At 50.8% G+C, this 25,211-nt stretch overlaps 8 protein-coding genes across 8 annotated transcripts; 4 read left to right on the plus strand and 4 right to left on the minus strand.

Annotated features, from left to right (window-relative positions):
* Window positions 1-19: 19 nt before the first annotated feature.
* TrAFT101_010548 (uncharacterized protein) lies at window positions 20-1,410 on the minus strand (the record flags this gene model as incomplete). Its single annotated transcript, XM_066129001.1, has 3 exons — window positions 20-626; window positions 684-848; window positions 908-1,410. The coding sequence occupies 3 exons, from the start codon at window positions 1,408-1,410 to the stop codon at window positions 20-22; spliced, it is 1,275 nt and encodes a 424-aa protein (XP_065985130.1).
* Window positions 1,411-1,889: 479 nt separating this feature from the next.
* TrAFT101_010549 (uncharacterized protein) lies at window positions 1,890-2,342 on the minus strand (the record flags this gene model as incomplete). Its single annotated transcript, XM_066129002.1, has 1 exon — window positions 1,890-2,342. One exon carries the CDS (start codon window positions 2,340-2,342, stop codon window positions 1,890-1,892), a length of 453 nt encoding a protein of 150 aa, XP_065985131.1.
* A 1,944-nt stretch (window positions 2,343-4,286) lies between these two features.
* TrAFT101_010550 (uncharacterized protein) lies at window positions 4,287-6,258 on the minus strand. The gene is made up of 4 exons (XM_024901381.2): window positions 6,065-6,258; window positions 5,808-5,918; window positions 5,015-5,712; window positions 4,287-4,937 (listed from the first exon to the last, which is right to left on the minus strand). The coding sequence occupies exons 1-4, from the start codon at window positions 6,207-6,209 to the stop codon at window positions 4,530-4,532; spliced, it is 1,362 nt and encodes a 453-aa protein (XP_024755377.1). The 5' UTR covers window positions 6,210-6,258; the 3' UTR covers window positions 4,287-4,529.
* A 194-nt stretch (window positions 6,259-6,452) lies between these two features.
* On the plus strand, window positions 6,453-7,307 carry TrAFT101_010551 (uncharacterized protein). Its single transcript, XM_024909008.2, has 3 exons — window positions 6,453-6,555; window positions 6,641-6,831; window positions 7,031-7,307. The coding sequence occupies exons 1-3, from the start codon at window positions 6,479-6,481 to the stop codon at window positions 7,072-7,074; spliced, it is 312 nt and encodes a 103-aa protein (XP_024755378.2). The 5' UTR covers window positions 6,453-6,478; the 3' UTR covers window positions 7,075-7,307.
* TrAFT101_010552 (uncharacterized protein) lies at window positions 7,245-16,187 on the minus strand. The gene is made up of 5 exons (XM_024909009.2): window positions 13,096-16,187; window positions 12,631-13,028; window positions 12,081-12,558; window positions 7,731-12,013; window positions 7,245-7,667 (listed from the first exon to the last, which is right to left on the minus strand). Exons 1-5 carry the CDS (start codon window positions 15,722-15,724, stop codon window positions 7,632-7,634), a joined length of 7,824 nt encoding a protein of 2,607 aa, XP_024755379.2. The 5' UTR covers window positions 15,725-16,187; the 3' UTR covers window positions 7,245-7,631.
* A 1,515-nt stretch (window positions 16,188-17,702) lies between these two features.
* On the plus strand, window positions 17,703-17,999 carry TrAFT101_010553 (uncharacterized protein; the record flags this gene model as incomplete). The annotated part of the gene is made up of 1 exon (XM_066129003.1): window positions 17,703-17,999. One exon carries the CDS (start codon window positions 17,703-17,705, stop codon window positions 17,997-17,999), a length of 297 nt encoding a protein of 98 aa, XP_065985132.1.
* A 967-nt stretch (window positions 18,000-18,966) lies between these two features.
* SPM1_2 (Subtilisin-like proteinase Spm1) lies at window positions 18,967-21,168 on the plus strand. Its single transcript, XM_024909011.2, has 2 exons — window positions 18,967-19,583; window positions 19,649-21,168. Exons 1-2 carry the CDS (start codon window positions 19,218-19,220, stop codon window positions 20,900-20,902), a joined length of 1,620 nt encoding a protein of 539 aa, XP_024755381.2. The 5' UTR covers window positions 18,967-19,217; the 3' UTR covers window positions 20,903-21,168.
* Window positions 21,169-22,001: 833 nt separating this feature from the next.
* On the plus strand, window positions 22,002-25,025 carry TrAFT101_010555 (uncharacterized protein; the record flags this gene model as incomplete). Its single annotated transcript, XM_024901354.2, has 1 exon — window positions 22,002-25,025. The coding sequence occupies one exon, from the start codon at window positions 22,002-22,004 to the stop codon at window positions 25,023-25,025; it is 3,024 nt and encodes a 1,007-aa protein (XP_024755382.2).
* Window positions 25,026-25,211: the final 186 nt, after the last annotated feature.

A 25,211-nucleotide genomic window follows, 5' to 3' on the forward strand; every position in this document is an offset into this window, starting at 1 on the left:
TTGAACAGAAAGATGTCGCTCAAGCGGACTGAAAGATGTTCTGAAAATAACCAAACTCGTCCAGCCAGTCTTCGAACAGTTGCAGATTAGCGGCATCAGAAATCGCAGCTTCTGCAAGCTCCAAGTCTCCGGGATCAGCCTCATACGCTGGAGGAGAAGTTTGTACCGTCGGTGCCTCTGCCAAAAATCCAATTTGAATATCAGCAGTAGTAACAGGCATTGACGAATGGTCGGCGGCGCCATGATCTTGATTTTGTGCCACTGTAGGTTTGATGGGATTGCTATCAGCATTATTCGCTGTGGGTGGGCGCCTCCAACTTGGCGTTTGGCTAGAGAGCTCTGCCCCTTTGCCCGCAGGTTGTTTTGCTGGCATATGGTCATTGAAGAATGCGACAAGTGGATCTTGCTCGATTCCGCTGGCGTACGTTGTTGGGCCTTGCGAATGTGAAGCTGCAAGCGTAAAAAAGTCGTGGTAGAAACTTGCGTGCCAATAAATATCGCCGAGCTGTTCTAGCAGTACCATGCATTTGTTGAATCGATCGATATAAGGTTGTCTGCTTGATTGATCTGGGGAGGATCGCATCATAAGGAGATGAACAATGAGCGGCGGTAAAATAGCCGTCACGCTGTGGTATATTAGTACGAAAATTCGCATTGCAGCTTAGAGTATAAGCAGTACTTGCCATATTGTAGGGCAATATTTAACTAGATCTAATCTGACGAGCTCGACAGCAAGTCTTGTTGAATCCTCAGCAGCTGCCTGAACCTTTGGTAAGGGTAGTTGTGCGCCACTGGGGCGACTCTCGTCCAGAACTTGGTGTGACTTGTGAAGAGCGATGATGACAATACTTTTATAACAAGTTAGTTATCGAGCAGATGATATAGCCAAGAGTCATGGTGGCTTTACTTGTAAATCAGATGCAAAATAGTCCTGTATAGAGTGCAGATACCTCGCTTGTCAAAATCTCTGCTATTTTCCTGGCGCAACCTCGCACTTGGTACCAAGTTGAGACGCCAATGTTGGAGAGTTTCTTCACAGAGGCTTATCTGTTCGGGTAGTGATCCAGCCGCTGTCGCCATGTTATGGGGAAGTGATAGCACTCCCTCCATGTACTGGCAGAGCTTCACAAAGTCAATAAAGAATTCCTTTACCGTTCGATCATCTTCGCTATCGCCATCCTCTTTAAGATCGTCAAGCGTGAGCATAGGAACTGTGCAGTCGAGGCTGTTGATGTGCATAGGACGCCCCGTGCCCAGCGTGGTGAGTCGGTCTCTGACCAGGCATGCCCACCATATTCTGGCCCAAAGGCTGTGTTGCGGCTCTTGGCCAGCACTTCGATGTAAACCTAGCCCTTGCGAGAGGCTAATCGCTTGATGTACCCAAAACCAAGTATGCTTCTGTTCAACCATGGACGGATAATAGTGGCTCATCAGCAGGAGAGCCTGGATGTTTGTGATGTCATCTGATTCAAAATCAAATTCATACAAGTACTAAAAGAAGAGTGAGCCCAATGATCTGTTAGGGTACCGCAACAATCTGGAAACATACGCGCGCTCTTCTATGTAGTTGATTTCTCGCGTCTTTCCGCGTCGTGAATCCAGCATCTCTCAACGTGCTTGCAGGCACCGTCTAACAACCGCATCAGAGTGAGCAAAACATCAAACAACATGCGACTAACATACCGCACTGGCCGTGAATATGATGGCCTGGAGAAGTAACAAGCTGGTGCCGTGAGAACGAAGCGCGGCGCTACGGTCGTTTCTATAATAACCTTCCAGAAAGCTCGATTTGTCGATGATGGGGAAGAAGGGGTGAAAGAGCTGGAAATAATTGGACACAAACTCATCCATGACTCTCTTCGGAGGCAGGGTGAGAGCACCTTTGCGTCTCAGATACTGTATGTCCTCTTCATCCAGCCGTGAATGCTTAATGGCCCCGAGACATCCTCATCATCTCGAGAGACGGCCAGCAGCGACGACTGGCCGTCAGGGGCAAAGCTGCGAAAGAAGGGATAGTGCGGGACCTGATGAAGCATGGCATGCTGCGGGATCGAGCGAGGCATCGTCGGCGGTCTGGCCGCATTGTTGATCCTCAGCTCGTCGCCCAACGATGGCGCCTCTTTCACAGGCTCATTCTTCCCACGCCGCTTCTTGCGGGCCTGGACAAGACAGTCGAAGCCATCCAGCTGGCACTTGGTGCATGGAACGCCGGTCTTGAGCACGTCGCAGCGAATCTTGCGGGCCCGACAGCACGAGCAGGCTTTTGACGCGCGCTTCTTCTTTCTGCTGGTGGATGAAGCAGCCGTGGATGATGGTGGCGTCTGCTCGTCTGATTGGGCCATGGTCCAATTGTGTGGCCGCTGACACTCTGATCGATGGGGGACAGAAGCTTCGATAAAAGATTCACAACCAGACTGAGCGGAGGCTTCTGGGTTCTGTTAAGCACAGCACAGGCGAGTTATGCAGATTGCCACATTGGAATCACGAATTAATTGAGAGCTGCTGGGTGTTTGAAGTCGAAGAGTGCATGTCATCAACCAGACGGCGTCGGTTGGTAGAATCAGGCCCTGGCTACTGCTTACTAACGCCAAGTGACATCCCAGGCTCTCGTCTCAATATGATGGAGTTCAATGCTCTTCGACGGTATCTAATGCTGCTGGAGCGTCAATGTTTTCTCTTTTTCTATAGATAACTCGCCGATTGTCAATACGACACCCAACACATCACTCCAGCATTTCCAATCCCGTCTCCATTTACATACAACCGATGCCAAAATATCCCCCATTTCAGCTGCCAACCTACAGGCCCCCCTAATCCTCCCCACACTAAGCGCTAAAGGCCCCATCGCATAAACCGCCAGCGCGTCTAAACTCCAAGCGCGCCTCAAGTCTAACCTCACCTTTCTTTCACCTTTTTTTGCCCGACACCTGGCAAACAGGTCTCAACAACGCCTCACCTTGATGTCATTCAACATCTCAAACAGCTGCGCCAGCTGCCACACAACAAACGAAATGTCTCTCATAATTTCTTTCGTGTTCTCCCGTTGAACAGCTGCCGGAACAATGAGCTGGCCCGGAACCCGAATTTTTTGGAATTCCTTCTCGCAGGTATAAAGTTATTGCTCACTCTCTCGAACTTGTTCGCCATCTTCTTCTCTTCTTCACATCAACCAAACTCGCACAGCGACATCTTCTTCTTCCAGCATCTTTTCTTTTGCTAAGCAGTTCCTACCACGTAGCCTGCGATCCTTCTCCAACCACTAACCAGCCTCCTCCCGCAGCAAAGCACCAGCCCTTCTTCTCTTCTCTCCTCTCCTCTCCCCCTCTCACTCACTTCCCCAAACCAAACCCGTGCTATCTATCTATCCTCGCCCTCCACCTCACAGCACCTCGCCTCAAAAAGCAACAGCGAGCTTCCAAAATGCTCTTCAAACCGTAAACCCACCTCCGCCCTCCTCCTTTTCGTCTCTGCCCCTCAGTGCCTCCCCCCTCGCGAATTGGGCCTCCGCAAGTGCTCTCGGTGATGATACCTCTTCACATCCTTTTTTCAGGGGAAATGCCTTTTGAGAAAGAGCAATTCTTCTCACTGGCAAGTGTCCACACCACAAGAACAGAGATCTGAGCGAGCACCGATTTTCTACCCTTTACCCTTTTGCACCTCGCTACCTTTCTCCCTTTCATGGCAGAAATGCCTCTTTGTTGGTTGTTTCTCGCAGTAGCCGCAATGACAGACACTTTGCACCTAGAAAAGTCTCTTTCCTTCTTTCTGGCCACAACCAGATCAAAAGGTTCAACAAAGACTCGTGATTTTCTTCTCCCTAGTGGGATATAGTTTTCAATCGGAGCAGGCTGAGCTTCAACCAACCCAAGATGCGTTTCTACCTAGGTCGGACAGTCTAGTCTGGTGATTTGGGGGGTAAAGGGGAGTCGGTAACTTTCTTTTTCTTTTGTTTTCATACGAACAAAGTGAAACCACCTGGTGATGATTCAAGGTCCAAAAAGCCAAATTTGCAGACAACAGCAGTAGGTGTGACACCCTTGGCTGCGAGTTGCCGGTGAGAACACAAGAGAGCTAATCTGAGGGTGGCCAATATATTCACTTTGTTTTGTATTTCTTTCTTTTTCTTTCTTTTCTTTGTGTACTGAGGATGCAAAAGGGAGGGTGTGGCCATCAGCCATCAGGGCATTCAGCAAGTGCGGGCATAGGAATGAACGATGTTATATACACTGAAGGAATAAATAAACAAATACATATACATATCATACTATTGCACGGTACCATTCAAGCGAGGTTTCTTCGAAGCGTAAAATTCTATTCAGCTCGTCTTTTCTTTTGCTTTTATTGGTCTCTACTCTAATCGTAAAGATCTTCCCAGCCCGGCTGATATCATGTGCCATCTATGGGTGGGTATTACTTGGCCCGCCAGATGCAAATCGTACATTAACAAAAAAAATCTACAGCACCCTTGCTTGCTTCGAGTCTTGTGCTCCTAAAAAAAATACTTCATTCCTATTCCTTATCTCCTCTCTTCAGTTCTTCTTGCCAACAGGCTTGCTGTACATCCATATCGCGCAGAATCCAACAAAGCCAGATACTGTCGCGCCAATGCCAGAGATCCAAGGCCAGGCGCCTGAAATGACAAAGCTGCGAGGCCACTCATCGTGCGCAAAGTGACGAACGCTGACGGTGTTCTTCTCCTCGATGTTGGTGAGGAAAGAGCGCTTGTAGTTGACCTTGAAGTTGAAAATGCCATGCTGGTCAGGAAGCGTGAAGGAGACGCCATACACGGCAGCATCGTCAGTGGTACGGGTGCGAGCCAAGTTCAGGCGATGGAAGGGCGAAAGCATGGAGAATTCGAGCTGGAGAACGTCACCCTGAGGAACAGTAAAGGGAACCCATTTATCCCAGCTCCACTCGGACAGGGAGATGTTGTAAGACTAGAAAAATTGAAAGAAAGGAAAAGTGTCAGTGACAATGTGCCATACAATATAGATTCATTCATGTGCAAACTTACCACATCATTCTTAATACGGTAGATGCTGGGGTTAAGCTCATCTGAGCCCTGCAGCTTGTGCTCAATGCTGTTGACTCGCACAACACCAGTCTCCTGGAACGTCCAGCCCGACACTCTCTGAGCAAAGTTCTGGTTATCGGTCCTGAAACTCATTCCGCCGGGCTTGCCAACCACGGCTTCAAACCACTTGTTCTGCAGCATCTCGGCGGATCCCAGAACCGTCACGCGAGCAGAGTTGCGCGCCTGGAAGACTGACAGAAGAGATAGTTGCTGGCCGGCAGCGAACAGATCATCGGCATCAAGAACCTCTGCCTGCTCCTTGGGGTTGTAGCTGTATGCAGTGGCGGGGGCGCGGACGACCGGGGTAAGAAGAGGGCCAGAGCCGAGAACATGGCCAACAGCGTGGGGGAAAGCCAAAACGCCGCCATCAATCTCAAAGTACGACTTCAAACCGGGGCGGACATTGGTGGGCGCTTCGAGAACGAGGACGTCGTGGGATTCGGTAGCGGAATGAGTGTCGTAGTTGAAGTGGTCGATGACGGTGCCTGTGCGCTCAACGGGGAGCGAAATGTCAAGCTCCGAGAGGAAGCCGACAATGGAGGTGGACGAAGGTACGGTGGACGTCTGCGCAACGAGGATGTTTCCGTCGGCGTTGACGAAGTTGACAAGATGATTGGGAGTCAGGTTTGGCCCCAGGCCTATGTACACGAGTGTCAGCCGGCCATCGGGACATGTGCGCAGAAGAACTAGATGCAGCCGTGCAGCCAGAGGCGCTGGCTGGCAGAGAACATACCCTTGACCTTGGACGGCAGAAACAACAGGTGGTCGTATTTCCTCTCTCCAAGGTGGAAGAGCGACAGGCCCTCACTCCGCGGCGTCTCATACGACACATCATAGCCGCGACCTGCACAAGATGCGATAAATATCAAAGTCAGCGCATTCTGGTTTCTCAATTAATACATTCAAAGAAAGAAAGAAGCAAAAAAAAAAAAAAAAAAAAAAACAGTCATATATCAAAGCGGTGGTGCAGCATCTTGCGCGGATACGCACCTGTAAGATCGCCAAGAAACTGGCTGTACAAGTCCTTCTCAGCAACGTCGTCCAGCACGACCAGCAGGCGATTGCCCGCCGTGCTGACCGCCGAAACAGCAGCTGCGTACACGAGCGCAGCAGCCACGCTCAGAATCGACCACATCGCGAACAGGAGACTCCAATGAGACGGTTTCGGTGGTGGTGAGAGTTGCAGGTTTGCAGTGGGAGGACAGCTTCAAGCTCCCGATCTGGCCTTGGGGATACGTAGCCTCGCCGGCAACCCGCTGTGGAGCCGCTCCGTTTCAGTTGTCACTTGCAGCAGCGGTACGTACAGTAGGTACATGCCACAGAAGCTCTCTGGCCGCAACTAAAAAAAAGCCCGCCGTGCCGACGTTCTGCCGAGGCGCCGGAAGAGCATCACGACGAAACCTCATGTTTGTCACCCGAACCGCCGCCGCGCTCCAACATCGCAATCCCCCAAGATCCAGCAGACTCCCGTCTGAACCACAGTACGATGCAATCTCCCTCTCCGCCGCACAGACCTTGAGCCCTCAGCTAACCAATTGATCTCTTTCTCGCCTTCTCGCCCGACAGCTTCACCATGTCCGCACCCCTCTTCTGGTCAACGCCCCTCAAGTACTGCAGCTGGGCAGCCCGCGAGCGACCCGCCTTCTTCTGGTCCGTCGTCGTTGGTGCTGCTGGCCCGATCCTGATGCCCATCGTCCCTCCCATCCGCCACATGCTCGGCGATGTCGACCCTGCGCCTGTTCCCGTCACCTATCCCGGTACGTCTTTTTTTTTCCTCTCCACTTCGAGTGGGCGCAATTGCAAGGCCAATGAACGAACGAATGCTCTTGATTTGGAGGATGAACAAGATGGGGATGAGAGGAAAAAGGGCAGGAAGCTTCAAGAGAAACAAGAATGAGAGACACAGAGAGACAGAGAGAGACAGAGAGAGAAGCTAACCAGAGGACATAAATACAGTCCCCGCCGGTCCTCGCAAACAGCTGACAGGCTACGACGACTAAACATGCTGCGAAACAAATACACCCATAAAACATCGAATTTCCGAGTCGGGAAGTTTGCATCAAAAAAGAGAGAAGAGCTGGAATCGCAAATAAGAGGTTCCTGTATATACTCACAACCACGGCGTTATTCACAATGTAAAAGAGGACATAGGAGAGAGGGACCTTAGAGTCCGAAAATCAGAGCAGAGCAGGAGATGATATAAACCCTAAATTCAACAATTGATGCAAATTACAACGCTTTTTCTGTTTCTTTTTTCTTCTACCTTGTACCGATCCAAAGCTATTTTCTTCTTCACTATGCCTATATTTGTCCAACTTTTGAAAGCACGCCCCTTTTTTTTTGTAGAATCTATGGTTGACGCTGGCTTCCGCTCGCTACGCTCACAAATCTCACACACACGCACACAAAAACATAAACAAATCCTCTCTCCTTTTCCCCTTTCTAAAAAATAAAAAAGATATTTACTGCTCCATACAAATCATTCGTTGCTTCGTCCCACCTGCGAGGTGGTGCGATACGTATGCCTCACAGAGGTTCGGCGGGGCATACTCAGGCTCTACCTGTCTCTGCTACCCGCAAAATTCCACTCATACTAAAAGCGTATCCTGTCAGTAAAGTAGAAGCCCGAGTTTTTTCACACAAGATATCAACTTACTACTCGCCCATCGTCATCCCCGGTGTAGAGGCACGTTGGCATTGGGCTAATACAAGTAATTCCCGCCGCCGTGTTCTCCCCCTTTTCGCTGTTATAATCAATGTGGTCCAGGCGTCGTAACAGCTCCAAAGTCCACTTCCCTCTTGCCGCGCTCTTGCGCCACACATTGACTATGCCTCCACGATGTCCTGTGAAGATGAGATAGTTCTCAAGCCACTCATTCCCTGCGCCTTCGTAAAAAGCACAAGAGTGTACGTAGTCTTCAGAGTCCGAACATACGTTCTGTTCCAAAATGAGGGCGCCGTTTAGGGAGTATAAAATCACGTTGGGTCCAGAGCACAGCATGATATCGCCAGATACATTATGGATCTCTGCACACTCTACGTGACGCACAAGAGGCAGCTTCCGAATAAAAGAGAGCTGATTGAGATCCCACAGGAAAGCCTGGCCATCCGAGGAAGCTGTGACAAAAGTGCTAAAGGCCTTGCCCACTGCAATCGCAGTCACCGGAGTCTTATGACCGAATAAGCTCGATTTCAGGAACAACTCAACAGGTTTTCCCGGCACTGTATGCAGAGCATGTACTGAAATCACGCAATCCTCTCCAGCAGTGATGAGAGTCTTGGAGTCAGCAAAGGAAGCGCAAGAAATCTGGCCAATATGGAGATTTTCAAACAGACCTGCCGGTCGGCGATTGTCAGCGAAGAAGAAACGAATACTGTTATCCGCATATCCCCATTCCAAATATTTGTCATATGGGGGGAGATTTAGACGGAATGGCGAGGCACACAGCAGGCGGTCCAGTTTTGGCGCGTAAATAAGTGATGAAACCCTCTCGTGGCTTTCCAGCAGCGGATTCGGCAGGCATGACAGAGAGAAAACGGCCGTGTCCAGACGCTTGACAGATGACTTCAGTTGTTCCCGCGGCGGATGCGGCTTCTGGAACACTTGATGTGGCGTTTGACCGAAATTGTGAATAACGCCGGCAGATATAGCTCTCTCGTTAGAATCCGTAATCTGGTCCAAGTCAACTGAGCCCGCATATGAGAGGTTATGGAAAACGTTGAGATTTTCCACGGCCGCTTCGCCTCGCTGCTTGAACCCAAATACCAGGTCAATCCATTGATGCAAGTTTTCGCTCACGTATGGGCTCTCAAGCGCTTCGCGGTGCTTGGAAATAAAGATTTTAGGATCGCCCTTGGCCCAGGGAGGAAGCTCAACGTTGTTGACTTGGGCACCATTGCTCTGGCGACGTCCAAAATCGTAGCCATTGATGTTTGTCAAGAACTCGGGAAGGCAAAAAAACTCGGGAATCAGCTCTCTGACGTCTGTCTTGTTGTTGCACGAGGCTGAGGTCCACGCATCGCCAATCGACTGGAACAGACGGTCTGCGTGATCAAAGCTATCTCCCTGCACAAGCAAGTAAGACTGTACAAAGGGCGGCAGTCTAATGAGGTATGAAGATACAATCATGGCAGACGAATAATGGGTGCCGTAGTGGAACGGCGGCTGTCCAATCTCTTCGAGGGCACTGAACGTGTCAATAAACCCTTGAATACGGTTGGGGGTTTGGGCACCCATGGGCTTTGACAAGTCGCGGAACGTTCTCGGATCTTCCAGATCAAGATCCTCGCTGGTATAATCAGCGAGAATCCATGGAAACACAGGATATTGGGTTAAATCGTTAAAGGTTCGTCCAGCCATGGTATTGACCACCATTAGATAGTGGAAATTGGAGATTTCACCTCTCTGCCAACGTTTCATGATGGAAGTCCATGGTGATGCATTGAATAGAGTTCCCAGCCTAGACCCCAAGCCTTGTGGAGAGTCTTCAAACCCCTTGAGCATGTCGAACCGCCACGCATCTTCCGGGTTGGGAAGCGAATGCGCCGCACTGGTATGCGGTGCTTTGTTGAGCATCTTGGCAAACAAGTTATCCCTGACCGCGGTAGAGATGTTGGTAAACAGATAGCTTCGGCCATCAGTGAAGAAGATTTCAATAGCAACGTCTCGGAAAAGGAATCGGCGTTTTGAGATGCTGATAACATCTTGCCATCTCCAATGCCTCGACTCTTGTTCACGGCCACCGGCATTTTGTCTTTTTTCGAGCGTCTTTGCGCCTGTTACCACTTGGGTGAATGGATCGCGTTCATCTGGCGGCGCTTGCCATACATTCACAATATCGCCATTGGCGCACTGGAACACATTATCCATGATATAGAGCGCGTCCTTTCCTACGATCAGAAGGCCTTCACATGCCTCGAGACCTGTAACCCTGGATATGTTGAAGGCAGCCTGTATCTGGTCACCATGTTCCAGACGACGCCTGACCTTGCGATTTTTATCTTCAAAGTTCTCATCGCCTTCGTTCCGCTCATTAGGATCATCAATAAGCTCAAAATCATCCTCCGCTGTGAGTACGGGATCAGGGTTCTCCGACGTTACTTCAGGTTCCATGGTTAAAGATGTCAAATCGCTGTCATTGGCGCCATCCAACATGGTGCTAGACCGCGTTGGCGGCCGGCTTGCTGAGGCTGCTCGACCCCGTGAAACTGGCGTCGTGCTCAACGCGGATCCAGTTGTAGGAGTCGCTGACTGACTTCCCTTCGCTTTCGGCTGATACTTGTCCTCTCCCACGGGATAGTCAGGGAGGAGTCGCAGACGCATACGGTTCCGTCCCTCCGTACGATCCAGCTTCCATTTCGGTGCAGTCGACACACTAAACACAGCTCCAGGCCGTTGAAGGTCCCGTTCCATTTTCCTGTAGCCTGCCGCGAGGAAGGCCAAGTCATCTTGCTGATCTTGCATCAGGCGTTGGTATTTGAAGTACTCGGTAGTGTAGATACTCTTCATCCAAGCGCTGTTACCAATTTCATGGCTGATAAGAGTTTGCTCCGCCGCAGTTGCCTCTAAATTCCAGATTTTCAGCTTATCTTTGCGTTTGTTGAGACGAGATTTCGCAGACTCAAAGGTGCGATGATTCTCTGCGCTAACAAAATCTTCCCAAGTCTTTGCCATGCCGCCGAAAAAGAGCATATCCAACGCCGGCCTATGCTTGTCTACCCAAAGAACGAATGCTTCATCGTCTATTTCTGTCAGTTTCTGGAAATCGCGAACAATTTGTCGCTGCTCCGGCGCAGAAGACCAACGCATCAAAGAGATTGATTCCTCGGGCTTTTGTACCAGAATGATGCGAAGGAAATTGGCAGCAGCGCTACGAATCGATGGCTTATCGTCAATGAGTTTTGTATAAAGCTGGTACCAGAACAGTTTTAGGTATTCGTCGTCAGCCCCCAAGCAGTCGAGAATAGACATTTGCCAGTAGGCCATCTTGTCCATGAATTCTTTGGCCTCTGACTCAGATGTTTGTCGGTTATCCAAGTCTGAGAGCTTGAGTAAAATCGTTCGCAATAGGCAGCTGCGAATCGTTGATATGGCTTGGCTGCACAAACGAACGCTCTTCAACGCTGCAATCTCGGGCCGCTGCAGAAATTCTAGCAGCATTCCATTGAAGTCGATCATGGCTTCTGCACCATTCAGAAACCAGCCTTCGAAGATTGCCTCGCAGAGGTGAGAACAAAGCCGGCCAAGATTTGTCAGAATCCTGGGCTCACATATCCCCTGGCGCTTCGTTTGAATCATGTTTGTCACCTCGGAAATTGCTTTTTTCAAAACATATGACTCAAAATAGGCCTGGTGTTCTTGGAAACCAGGAGGCATCTTTGTGAAGAGACCAAAGCCCGAAAATTCTTTGCGGGCGAATATTTGATCCATAAAAACGCGCATCACCAAGTCCGTGATCCCATCTACAATAGCATTACCAAGGCTGCCACTGATAATCTTTTGCTGCTGAGGCAAAGACTTTGCTAAAGGAGAAGAAGGTTTTGGTTCCAGGATAGTTTTCTGAGCAGTCAGAAGAACAAAGGACGATGCTCTTTTTAGAGGCGTCCCTTTTGGCGGCGTTGACTGTGGTGACGGCACAAGGTCGACGTTGGTCGTTCGAACGATGGGCGCTGGCATAGAACTACCACCCATGGGCCTAATGATAACGTCACTGCCTTCAAACGTCAGAGCAGAGTCTCGAGAGTTCAATTCCACATCCGGTGTGACTGCATCGGCGCTAACAATGATCGGGTAGAGAGCTGCCAAGAGCAAACGAATCCACTCAGATGACAGAGCAAATTCTCTAAATTCGGCAGACCGTTCGTAGAGATCCTGCAAAACCTGGATAGCACTTTGAAGAAATCCGGCGTGTGCACCTACCCTCTCTCGAGACATTGTTACTGTAAAATATTGGTTAGGAAACAAGATCAACAAAAGTGCTATCTGGAAGAAGAGGAAGAAACATACACCTAGGTTCTAGTCCTCTGAGAAGATCTGAACTCGCTCTAGGTCTTGTCTCGTAAGCGGAAGATGGTCTGGGTAATGCGTGAGATGGTGTAAGACTGGCAGCTGGAGAATCCGGGTCTTCCTGGTACTTCATTACATCCTTGAGGCCATGCTGAAGCATTGATGTGATGATAACCAGAGACTCAGGATAGACAACTTTGCGCTTGTTAAACTTTTCAGCGAGAGTATGGAAGTCAGCCCTGCTATCCAGGTTGACATCAGCCACATCCTGCCCAAACAATATGCAAAAGCATATGGTCCATAGAGGAGGAAGGTCCCAAAATCTTTTCAATCGATTTGCCATAATCGTAAACCCGCCAGATTTGCCAGCGAACTTTGACGTGTAAGCAGATCCATGAACAACAAGAAGGCGGGCGAGGATCTTGCATCCATGAATGACAGTTTCAGAGTCATCATCAGCAAGCAGATACAGTAACCACTATTAAAATAAGATATTGTCAGCTAATACCTAGTCCACGTATTGTTCTCAAATAACAACGGTTTGACTCACCTTATTGGTTACCGTCTTGGCAAACTTTTTGATGTTATTGAAGCTGCCTCTTTCGCAAAGAATCCTAGAGTAAAGACTAAGAACCTTGGTTCCAAGTTGCTTTTTCGATACAGTTCTAGTACCACTGCCCAGACCACTGCTATCACTTCCATCTGCAGCCCCGCGCTTGAAGGGGCCAGGTGTGCTGGATCTTGAAGTGGTCAAGGACAATCGTGGAGTTCGTGAGCCTATAGAGGTAGGCAAATGAAAAGCGTACGTAATGAAGAGTGACAAGGATCTCATAACTTCTTGACTTAAATTGGACCTGACGAGAGCTTCGAAAGCTCCCATAAACTGTGGAACGACCTCTTCAGAGATAGCCTCCCCTTTCATGGCGTCTAATAGTCGTTTCACAATTCCTAAGGCAACAACAGTTAGGGGATACATTGCCGATATGAGAAAGAAAGAGGCGATACAATTACTTACTCATGCGTATCAACCTCCTACTGTTGAAATCATGATATTTACTGTTGACGGCAAAAGTCACGAATTGTTTGTAATAGAGCTCCTGAACGCGCGGCCCTGCTCTGCGCCAGATATCCAGGTCGATGAGGAGGATGCGGTATGCTAAGGGATTGATGATGAAAGACTCAATGGGTTCTGTATGGTTATATCCGACAAATCCCAATACCAGGCTTAGGATGCGGAACGCCAGACTTTCGCGCTCTTCCTGAGACACCGAAAGTCGAAACGTCGGCGTATCGCTGGTAGTTCCAGAGCCACCATATCCGATCTTGAAGCGTAAAAGCATTCCCAAGATGCTATATCCATTATCCCTCTCCATAGCTTCGCTGTTTCTCCAACTCTTGCGAATGCAGTGGAACATGATCTCGATGGCATGGACAGTTTCCTCAACGGTTGTCGCTTTTTCTAAAAGTTTGAGGGCTAATGGTGTGAAGCCTGCTAGACGCCAAAGGTTCTCATCAAAGTATGATGGGACAGCCACGATTGGAGAACCCCTAAAGGAAGCTATCCCCTGACTTCTGAATAATGCATCCGTGAGGCTTGGCACTGCACAGTTGATGGCAAGTGGTGATGCTTCCTTGCTTGACATGCGGAAAAGGTTGCGGGTGGATGTGCGAGGGAGTGCTCTGAGAACTCCCGTGTCGATGTACTGCACGTTTTCTGGAAACGTAGCAGATGGGAGTATACCAAGCAATATTTTTGACTCTGGCAAAAGCGAGCTTGCTTTATCGCGCACCGCCCTGAGAATATCAGAGTTCTCGTCCTGGCCGGAATGGACAATCTCATTACGCAAGCCCAGCAAAGCCGATGCCTCATAGGTCTGGAAGCCACCCAGAGCGTCTTGGAAGTTTCCTTGGTAGCGAGGTCTAAGCGCATGGTGAACTGCTATATAATCATCACTAAGAACATCTTCGAATAGATATGCGGATGCTAATGACCATCTTGAAAAGACAAGGCCCGGGCCGCTCTGATTAGACAAATCGCGGGGGGTTCCGAGGAATGCCTGTACGGGATTGTGCTTGTTTTGGTTTGAGTTGAACGAGGCAAACGTTTCTGTGCTTCCGTTCGCCAATGGAGGCATGTGCGGGTAATTGCAGCGAATCTGCTCAGCAAACTCTCCGTTTACATAGAGAGATGCTTTACTGGCGGACATTGTCTTTGGTCGACGATGAACAACGGCAATGTGGTACCATGTCTTTTCACGAAACGTTACCGACTTGAATCTCACGCTGGGCTTGTTGGAAAAGACTGAGGTCTGAAGAATGAAGTTGTGGGTATCTCGTTCCAAATACATGAGTACGAAGCAAGTTTGGGAGGAATCAAAGACTCCAAAGATAGTGGTATGCGCGGTTGGGTCGAAAGAGTCGACACGTATCCAGGCTGTAAAGGTATATCCAGCCGAGGACTGGGGAGGGAATGGACGGCCCAATGTAGGTAGCTCCAGCGAAGAATGACCATAGAGCGATAGGTCAAACTGAAAAAAGGGAGGGCCGGTGTATTTGGAAGTCATTTCTAGGAAAAAGTTGGCGGCTTCCTGGCCTGGTGCTGACAACAGGAACTGGACATCTGCAGGCTGGTTCACGCCAAGATACATGAGCGATCGACATAGGGTCAAAACGATATCGCGTTCTGCCGGCGCCAAGTTGGATTGAGGTGAGAAAGCAGACTCGAGAAACTGCGAAAGAACGCCAGTGGAATGGATCGCGGCACGGTTGTATATCGAGACCGATGCTGCGCTGAGGATTGTCTCCAACACAATTAGTGATGTCGGGCTCGGCGGCGAATTCTCGGGCCTGGGGATAGCTCGCCAGAAGCTCACGACAGCTCTGAGTAGCTCTGGGTGGCGTATTATCGTCTTGGCAGTGACGACCTCGCGCACGCTTGGTCCGATATTCCCAACTGAGCGCGCAAGCACAAGATCCCATTGTTCGTCGGCCCCATCTTCGACTTCGTTTTCAGGGGCATCAGTCTGGTTGATTTTGTTTTCGGTGTCGGCATCGGATTCCGATCGCAAGGCTTTTGCGGTAGATTGGCATAGTAAATCCAAACCTTCGTCGTCCAGCGAGAAAGCGAGAAGCTTGCCAAAGACATGGCAGCTAACCCAGACGTCAGGTTCCGCGCCTCCCAGGCCAATGCTCGCGATGGTCTGCTCCAGAGCTTCCCATCCACCACCCGCAACTCTATAGCGGAAGAATCGCTTATTGCCAGAGTGGTCTCGAAATGCAGCTGACAAGACGCTCAGGAAGGCTCCAATCAGCTTGAACAATGACATCATCTCGGCCTGGCTCCGCTTCCGCGGGTCATGGTAGCCCGCAAAGCCACGCAGCACGTCGAGCACGCACTCGAAGCCCCCCGCGAGTCGAAAGGCATCTTGGTTCATAGACGCAGGAGGGGCAGCTACCAGCTGGGCAAGGTTTCGCAGGCCCTTGACGAGCTTGGGGATATCGGGGTAGCCATCGCCGTTTCGAGATGTCTGCTCGTGGATAAGATCATCGAGCAATGTCTGCAGGACTTGGACGTATTTCGGGTTGGTGTTGGCCGACGTTGACGCCGAGGTCGACGACCGGTATCGCGTGGGAAGTGTCGCCATGATCCCGTCGTGGCCGAATTCTCATTCCAGTAGGTTTGCCCTCCAGGGCCCGTCAAGGGTCCAGGCCGTCAGCTATCCGCAACGGCATTGAAGGACAAGATGGGCAAGCAGCTCGGAGCTCTGGCGCGGGGCGCATGAAGCTCTTGGACGGCGGTCAGCTGGCCGAAGGGACTGCCAGGGCGTCGTGGAACAAAGGCAAACAAGGGGGCCACAAGAAGGAGTGATGAACAGCGCGCGGGATACACCAGAACACGCTCAGTTCAGTTTCGGGGGTTTAGGGGGTCTTGCGATCTCTCGACGGTTGCTTGCCGGGCTCTGGATGAGGTTGGAGCCTGCCAGCCAATCCGCCGTCAGCCTCGACCGTGGCTGAGGTTCGGGCGCTGCGGCTAGTGGGAGGATGTGGCAACAACAGCGGCTGCCCCGCTACGAGCCATCCAGTGGCCCTCTACGGAGTAAGGACTGCATGCGCGCCTCAGTGCAAGCTTCAGTGCTTATCGCGGCCCAGGCCAGGGATGTGTGGCTGGTAGATAGATAAGGGGGTTCCGCCCATGAGCGATGCGACAACAATGGGCTTTGAAGTCCTACATGCTTAGGTTGCATGTAAGATATACAGCTTTCAGGCAGACATTGCTCGAGGATACATAGGTAGGCAGGCAGGCAGGCAGCTACATAGATCATGCTTAGCATATACATTAATCCAGGGTATAGTGATGAGAACAGATGGCATTAGTATTCAGTATTCGACAGGCATAGCGGCAGAGGACATGTAGATGGCCATCGCATCAGGCAGAAGCTGTGCTACGGACAGAGAGAAAGACAGGCTCCGTCCAGCGCAGCTGCGAACATTCGGGCGGAAGAAAAGGAGTGCATGTTTTATGAAGCGCTCGCTCGCTCTGCGGAGCATGTACTTCGTATCTGCACTTAATGCGATGCACAAAATAATGCCTTGAAACCAAAGCTCAGAGAACATTTAACTCTCGGCCGATCGCGGCGCTGGCTGCAGCCTGGCCGTGAATTTGGATTAGGATTTGGAAGAGACGGAAAGGGGCTGCTTTAAGTTATGGATTAGAAGGAGCCTTTATGCTGGCGATGCGAGCTTGTACAAACAAATGTAAATCAGGCGAGTACGGAGTAAGGAGTCCGAGTACAGGGACTCGACTCGGGGAGGAATCGCCGCTACCAGGTTTGTATAGAGTGTTAGTGGAAGCGTGCTGAAACGGCCAAGGGCTGGTTCTCAACGCTCACCGTGTCAGTGTTCCTCACGTTATTCGTACTCGTACTGAGTGACCTGCACTGGCTTACCCGGGCACGAATCGAGGCTCCAACCGGTGCTAGCCTGCAGTGCTTGTAGTAGGTACTTGGTACCTGATAAGAGTTCCAGTCGCATCTTTTGAGGTCATCTTGGCGAAGAAGCACGTAAGCGACGCTCCCTTTCCGCTGCCGAGCGTCTGCCTTTGGATTCATTCTCAACACAGTCATCGGCGTTTAGCTACTCCGTATGGAGGTGGTCTACCTAATAGCTACCGATACACTCTATCAATAGTGCTGCCTTACTTACAAAAGGCACCTGCAAGTCCAGTAATAGCGTCTAGACGGCGTATTGAGTGCAGGCATGCAAGCGTCACGGCGCCAATAGCTCACACGTGATATTGATGCGGGCGGGTAGTGTATCATTGGTGATATTATTGGTGGTACTACTACTAAGGTACCTATTACCGAGTAACTCCGTAGTACCTAAAAGGGAGGCGAATCTACCAAGGTTGGTTGCGTGCCAGCTAATGTACTCTATGTACAGTAATCGCGGATAGATACGGAGCTCTGTGCATTACTGTACGCCAATGCTCAGGAACAGGCAGTACTTGGCTCCAAATCTCCGTCTTATACAGTGCATCTCGTGCATGGCGGGCTCTAGCCGGATGCAGCCACGCCAGCCCAGCCGCCTGTACTCCGTATGTACAAGTAAATAACGTTGATCAGCATGGAATCACTGGACCAGCTTCTCGCAAATGGCACCCTCCTGGCCGCCGTCACGAGTCGTCCCAAATGGGCATGGAAAGAGATTGGAGCAGAGGCCGAGAGACTCGTGACAAGACGCACGAGCCAGGATTGTTTGACGCAGCGCATCAGAAGGCTCGGTGGCGGCCAATCGGAGCCACATGCATCCCCGCATTATGGGACGGGGGGAAATGGGCCCAGATGCACCGCTGTGGCCTGTATGCAGGGCTTATCGTCTGTTGAGCTGGTCCGGGGGAGCAAGGAGGACGAGCTGGGCTAGCAGGCAGATGGGGCAGAGCGCAGTGATAGCGCTGGCTTGATTGATGGACGTGAGGCCTGCCGGCTGATTCGCACAGCATATACAGGCATCGTAGCAATACTGTAGAGCTGGCTGGCAGGGAGCAGCGGGACATGGATGGACGCAAAAGTGAGTGATGGGCATCGGCTGCTCAGGGTCGCCCCCTAAATGCCATCCGCCATCCAATCCCTCCGCCTTTCGGCCGTGGCCTGCGTTTCGTTTGCGGCGTGTGAGAAGGGCTACCGCAGGTACACGGCGCCAGCACACGACACTCGCGCATACAGTGCCAGCTCCCCCGGCCGGGCCGTCTCAGGAGACTAGCGGCAGTGGTCAGCACGGGTTCAGTACAAAGAAGCCACCGTTCCTTTGGGCTCAAAGGCAGAAGAGACGGGCGAGACAGGCGGTGATGCGCTGGTCCGGACTGCCTATACCTGCAGTACCTATGCGAGCAGCGCTCATCCCTTTGTCTCTCCGTCTGTCTTGGCTTTGTCTCACTCGCCGTCATTGCTGCCGGAAAGAAGTGCACATGAAAGACTCGCCAGGGCTCATTTCGGAAGAGTCATTGTTCCGTCATGACTTGACTTGGCCCTGGAAACGCGTCAACGGTACCTGCTCTAAGCTGATACAGTGATACAGCGGGTCTTCCTTGCTTTTGGCGGCATGGGGTGAATTCGCACTCTTGGCACTGTAGCAACGAGTACCGAATGTGCTCTGCCGCATGTACTGCAAGTACCCGGGCGTATTCAGCTCAGCCAAAAGGCAGCGGCTGCGGTACGGCCAGGTACAAGGCTGAGTGACCTGGCGCCAGGCTTATCGCATCGCCCCGGGAAGTGGACATGGACGCGGACGACGCCGCTAAACTCTGTTGGGGCCGCCGTCACGCCCTGAGCACCCCCGTCTCCAGTGATGCGTCACCGCGGGCGCGAGCGCTGAGGCAGCGCTGGAGCCTCGTACCAGCCGCCCTTATCTACTGCGCCATCGCTCGTCTCTCGACCTTCCTCCTCTCTCTTCTTCTTCCATCATCCTTTTTCCCATCCATCCATCGCCGCATCTTCTCCCATTCATCTGCCATCTCGCAGGAGGAAGTTGGAGTTTTCCTGATTCTTTCCGTCACCTTTGTTTTCGTCTCTTCTGGTCGTTTGTCGCAGGTTGACCAACTCCCATATTCCCTCATTCATCACATCTATCGGGGCCATCATTATGCGGTCCGTTATCGCTCTCTCTGTGGCGGCCGTCGCCCAGGCCAGCTCGTTCCAGGTTGGCACCATCCACGAGAGCTCTGCTCCCGTCCTCAGCAATATTGAGGCCAACGCCATTCCGGACAACTACATCATCAAATTCAAGGACCACGTTGATGAGGCTGGTGCCGACAAGCACCACAACTGGATCCAGAGCATCCACGATGAAGGCGAGCAGCAGCGCCTTGAGCTCCGCAAGCGAAGCAGCATCTTTGGAGCCGATGAGGCCTTTGATGGCCTGAAGCACACCTTCAAGATTGGTGACTTCAAGGGCTATGCTGGTCACTTCGCCGAGGACATCATCGAGCAGGTCCGGAACCACCCGGATGTAAGTTCACGCCACCACTTTCATCGCCACTAGTAGGTCAATTGAGACTAATCCATCATTTACAGGTCGAGTACATTGAGCGCGACACCATTGTCCACACTATGCTTCCTCTCAACACAAAGGATAATGTCATTATTCAGGACTCCTGCAACCCCGAGACCGAGAAGCAGGCTCCCTGGGGCTTGGCTCGTATCTCTCACCGAGACACTCTGGGCTTCGGCACCTTCAACAAGTACCTCTACTCTGCTGACGGTGGCGAGGGTGTTGATGCCTATGTTATTGACACTGGTACCAACACTGAGCACGTCGACTTCGAGGGCCGTGCCAAGTGGGGCAAGACTATCCCAGCCGGCGACGAGGATGAGGATGGCAACGGCCACGGCACTCACTGCTCTGGCACTGTTGCTGGTAAGAAGTACGGTGTTGCCAAGAAGGCCCATGTCTACGCCGTCAAGGTTCTCCGATCTAACGGCTCTGGCACCATGTCTGACGTCGTAAAGGGCGTCGAGTACGCCGCCATCTCTCACAAGGAGCAAGTTGAGCTGGCCAAGGCTGGCAAGCGAAAGGGCTTCAAGGGCTCAGTCGCCAACATGTCCCTTGGTGGTGGCAAGACCTCTGCTCTCGACGCTGCCGTCAACGCTGCCGTCAAGGCCGGTGTTCACTTCGCCGTCGCTGCCGGTAACGATAACGCTGATGCCTGCAACTACTCTCCCGCTGCCGCCTCTGAGCCCGTCACCGTCGGTGCCTCTGCCCTTGACGACAGCCGTGCTTACTTCTCCAACTACGGCAAGTGCACTGACATCTTCGCCCCCGGCTTGAGCATCCAGTCCACCTGGATTGGCTCCAAGTATGCCGTCAACACCATCTCTGGTACCTCCATGGCCTCTCCTCACATTGCCGGTCTCCTGGCCTACTACCTGTCTCTCCAGCCCGCTGGCGACTCTGAGTTCGCTGTTGCTCCCATCACCCCCAACAAGCTCAAGAAGGACCTCATCTCCATTGCCACCCAGGGTACCCTGTCTGATATCCCCTCTGACACCCCCAACCTGCTTGCCTGGAACGGTGCTGGCTGCAGCAACTACTCTCAGATCATCGAGGCCGGCGGCTACAAGGCCAAGGCCAAGGCCCAGAAGCAGAGCAAGCTCCCCGCTACCATTGAAGAGCTTGAGGAGGCCATCGAGGGTGACTTTGAGGTTGTCTCCGGCAAGATTGTCAAGGGTGCCAAGTCATTTGGCTCCAAGGCTGAGAAGTTTGCCAAGAAGATCCACGATCTCGTCGAGGAGGAGATTGAGGAGTTCATCTCTGAACTCTCCGAGTAAGAATCTTTATTAAGCATATATTTTCTTTTTTTTATTTGTAATGGCCATAATGCGCCGATGAGTACATCGAGTACGAAGGGTTATGGAACGGGACCAGGAGAGACTTTGTTTTTTTGGGTAATTGGCATGCACTTTGGGCGTGAAGCCACTGAATTTAGTATCGGCTTTCCTCTTTACTTCGTATTCTACTGCTTTGTAACACCTACGTTTGTCAGACAGAATGCTTATACAGGAGTATCATATAATCAATACAATTTGCATTTGGATGCAATCACTGTCTAGACATGCCCTCGTGACGTCGTATTCATGCGAAATCTTTCTTGTATAGGCTATTAATGGCTACGTTTTTGACACGCTTTTGACATTAGAAAACCATGGCTCATTGCCAATCATAATCCTTTTTTACGCTAATGAATACCTACCTATTAGTCTACGGTATACGTTCATGCTAGATATCTATACCTGCTACTAGCTGTAGTTTACCTGTGAGGCAGCGACACAGCATCTATTACAATTCAGTTAATTGTTGTACGTAAATGAAAAGACAACAACACAAACAAAACGCAGCTATTAACAATGGCTCAATATACCAAGCTTTCTATGACGCGAATTGTTGACTTATCCAGACTCTTCTAAACGCTACTTTGATAGTTCATATCGAATTTTTGTTAGCATCCGCCCTCTCTTATCAGATGCCTCGAAGAACTCTTTGGTAAAGCAAAATTTGCCAGCTGCCAGCCAAACTCGCTTCCGTCATGGGCAAGAGCAAAGAAAAGACGCGGCGCCTCAAGCTCCTGCAACGCCCATTCAGCAACGATACACGCTGCGGATGCCTGAGGCGAGACTCCTCGCCTCCTCCTTCCTCATGGCCATTGATACAACTGGAAATATCAAAATTTTCATCATTCATAGAGTCAACTTCGGCCATGTTTTCTCTCCCATCTATGCCTCTGAAATAGCCAGACTATCTCATTATAACAACACTCATCATCAGTTGCAAGCCACGCCTCGTCTGTTATATCATCTCCTTGCCGCCATAAACGAAAGCATCTCCTTAAACGCAACATCTTTCTAGCTCTTCGAGCGCACAATAACGGCAATGCTTCGCAAGAATAGCACCAGAAGCCAGAATCGCCACCCCCTAAGCAGGAGCAAGTCGTCTGTCTCCATAGGCCGAAATCTAGCCCATGATCTCACCAACATCGAGTCGTTGCCGGTGGAAAGAGACGCGTACATCGCTGCGACTCTCTCTTTCAGCCGGGCTCAGCCGCAGAATAACGAGCGAAAGTCGCCGCGCTTACATCGACAGCAGAGTGTGAGATTTGCTGGTCCAAATGCCCAGCCTCGAAGAATATTGGCTGCTCGCGCAAGTATACCGGCAACAGGCAACCCGCCACGGCGTCTTATGGACTCTCAGCAATATTCCTTGGAACCAGGGGATGCATCTGCATCTTTGTCATCATATGGAAGATTACGCAAATCGAAGTCAATGTACGCTCCATCAGTAACAAAAATACCCACTTATTCGTTGGAGAATAGTGACCATTCCGATGTGTTCAATGGATGGCAAACGTCGTCTCGATATTCGTCATTCGCGAAGAAAGAGAACGAGCCTCTTTGGAGCCTAGGTGGGCCTTCACTGAGGGCTCCAAAATCCATGGCTTTTCTCCCACATGGCCGCGAAGGATCGATATCACGAATAAATATTGGAAGTAACTTTGAAATGTCTAACCAGCTGACCCAAAATGGATTCTATGAGCCACCAGAAAGCTTGAGTCATCTCAAAAGTCGACCCTCAAGTTTCTTTCGACCGAGCAACAAGCATGGTTCAAACGTGGCGAGTTTTCCCAAGTCTCTTCGCAGTAGCAGCAATAGCACCACAGTGCTCTCTCCAGCATCTCCTTACGGTTCCAATAACCCTTACAGCATTCCTCCAAGGCAACCTACATTGCGAACTACGGCTCGCAAAATCTCAAAGTCACTCAAGAGCAGGATCAAGGGGCTGTTCAGCCGCCCCAAGTCTACAGATCAAAATGTAAACCAAGCTGAAAATTGTGCCCAAGAACGTGATTCAAACGATAGCAGTTGTTATGGTACTCAGTCATCGGTGCCAACGCGGTCATCTAGGGAAGCATCCATGTATCAAGTGTCATCCAGGATGCCTTCTTTCCATACGGTGCCGGTGAGTCAGCAGCTCAAGTCTCGGCAGGGCAGCTTCGGAAGTGTGGAAATGGAAGACAGCCTGCCAAACGACGATAAATCAAGAGTTACCAGCTGGACAGACTCCACAGCGGCGACAATTACACATCAGCCAAAGTCAGCTAACTGGAATCCTCAATATGCATCCTCTTCTCAAGAAGCGGAGATGGCGACATTGCCTTCATCTCGCAACCATGTCTCGCTCCCATTCGATAATTCATCACGCAGAGGTCCTATAGTCGATAGCCAGCGTGTGTACTCAGCTCTCATAAAAAGACTGCAGGAAACACAACAGCATCAAAATCAGTCATTGAGCGAGAGACATGCGACCTCGGATGGCCCTGAAGTAGATTCGCCGCGGAGCAACTCGACAATAAGACGCCAACCTCGCTGGGCCATGTATCAAGGATCTACTCACACTATTCGCCATGTTCAGCAAGAAGATGATGTCTTCCAGGATCGCGCCGACAAGACTGTTATATCACGTTCTTCGTCAGTTTCTACTAGTCACGCCATCAAAGGCCATAAACCCACATACTCGCCGCAGAAAAGCCTCAGTCACGATGCTTGCCCTAACGAAGGTCTTGGTGAGAAGCTTAGGGCTCTCCCTAGTCAGGGTGATGCAGAACCTCAGGTAGCTCCCGAAACGCAAAAATCACTAATCTCCAGCCGGAGTTCGGCTTTCTTTGCCAGTCCAACGTGTCACCTGTTCCGTACGACAAGCCCGTATCGCCGCGCACTACAGGCCACGATGAAGGCCACCCAGGCCAGCGAGCAGCCTCAAACGCCCGGTACCAAATATCTGAGTTCTTTGTCCGCTCTTAGTCTCCCTACGCGGCGCTCGAGCACAAATGGATCCAATGACGATGAACGAATGGCATACACGGAGAGTATTTACTCCAACTCTAGTGAGAAGAACCAGATTCAGAGCAACTACATTTCATCTCCGTCAAAATCAATTAAACAGACGCCGGTGAAGAAGGATCATGGAGATGCCACCATTTTCCTCCCTATTGAAACACAAAGGCCATCGCTCTCGCTCCCGAGTCGCCAAGCTCGAGAAGTGTCGTCTTCCAGCTCTATTGAGTGGAAGACGTGGCTCAGCGCTAACGTGTCTAAGCTGGAAACCTCATCCACCACATTGAAAACAGACTTTCCCGAAGAGCCGTCGTCTTCCCCTCGCCTCTCTAAACATGTTAGGGAGAAGACTGAGATTGAATCTGAAGAAGATGATTTGCCTCGGGACGTCTTGGGTGCCGGCTTGCCACTCAAGGTTGTAGCCGACAAAGATAATCTTCCACATGCTTCAACGACTGTATCACAGCCACCAAAGTTTCAATTTCCGAATCCCTGGTATTCTCAGTCTCCGGTTGCCAATGAAAATTCCCCACCGGCAACAGCCGCGCGGTCCAAAACTGTCTGTAGCAAAGATACATCCCCAGTTGGCTCAAAAGGCAATTTGCGAACCATCCCATCGGTGCCCAATGTAAATACCTGTGTTACGACCAATATTGAATCGCCATTGGAGACGCCGCGAATGCGCTCTCTCAATACACTTGCTAAACCGTGCTCTCCTATGAGCGACGAAATACGACTTAAACGTCAGTCACGGACACGTCTCCGAGTCAACGACGCTTCAGCCAAGTCTAGTCCTGGGTTGACAACCGCTTTTGAGAGGCAGTTTGGAATCAGCAAGACCGGCTCGCCTGGGATATGGACGACGAAGGAGCCGTCGTGTAAAGCGGATAGCACGCCTAGGTTCGAGGCCGATGCCGGTATTGATGATATGGGGAGGCGAGAGCTCGATGCGCAGGTGATGGGAAGCAAAAGAATGGTCGATTTATTCTTGAGTAGTCGACGCAAGAGAACGGTGAGTAGTCAGGTGGGACGAAGCAGCGATAGTCTATCAGCCGCCTTTATCTAAATGTGGGAAGCAAGTAATAATGTGCAGGCTGGGAGTTGAGCAGATGAAGCCGATTATACGGGGTTCGTGCATAGTATCAGTTATTTCTGGTTTGTATCGCATAATTTAGCATTGTGATGTGAGAATAACGGAGCTAATAATTCTCAGATCCCTCAGTTATGATAGATACATTTGTCCTGATGGTCA

This window comes from Trichoderma asperellum, chromosome 6, assembly GCF_020647865.1.
Source record: "Trichoderma asperellum chromosome 6, complete sequence".
NCBI lineage: Eukaryota > Fungi > Ascomycota > Sordariomycetes > Hypocreales > Hypocreaceae > Trichoderma > Trichoderma asperellum.

Coding starts and splice junctions, on each gene's coding strand:
- SPM1_2 (XM_024909011.2), top strand. CDS start 19,218: ATGCGGTCCGTTATCGCTCTCTCTGTGGCGGCCGTCGCCCAGGCCAGC. Junction 19,584..19,648: donor AGGTCCGGAACCACCCGGAT/GTAAGTTCACGC, acceptor CATCATTTACAG/GTCGAGTACATTGAGCGCGA.
- TrAFT101_010552 (XM_024909009.2), bottom strand. CDS start 15,724: ATGGCGACACTTCCCACGCGATACCGGTCGTCGACCTCGGCGTCAACG. Junction 12,559..12,630: donor CCAAGACGGTAACCAATAAG/GTGAGTCAAACC, acceptor TTATTTTAATAG/TGGTTACTGTATCTGCTTGC. Junction 7,668..7,730: donor GGGATGACGATGGGCGAGTA/GTAAGTTGATAT, acceptor ATACGCTTTTAG/TATGAGTGGAATTTTGCGGG.
- TrAFT101_010550 (XM_024901381.2), bottom strand. CDS start 6,209: ATGTGGTCGATTCTGAGCGTGGCTGCTGCGCTCGTGTACGCAGCTGCT. Junction 5,713..5,807: donor TCTGCCGTCCAAGGTCAAGG/GTATGTTCTCTG, acceptor TCGTGTACATAG/GCCTGGGGCCAAACCTGACT. Junction 4,938..5,014: donor ACCGTATTAAGAATGATGTG/GTAAGTTTGCAC, acceptor CAATTTTTCTAG/TCTTACAACATCTCCCTGTC.
- TrAFT101_010551 (XM_024909008.2), top strand. CDS start 6,479: ATGTTTGTCACCCGAACCGCCGCCGCGCTCCAACATCGCAATCCCCCA. Junction 6,556..6,640: donor AGACTCCCGTCTGAACCACA/GTACGATGCAAT, acceptor CTCGCCCGACAG/CTTCACCATGTCCGCACCCC. Junction 6,832..7,030: donor TGTTCCCGTCACCTATCCCG/GTACGTCTTTTT, acceptor ACATAAATACAG/TCCCCGCCGGTCCTCGCAAA.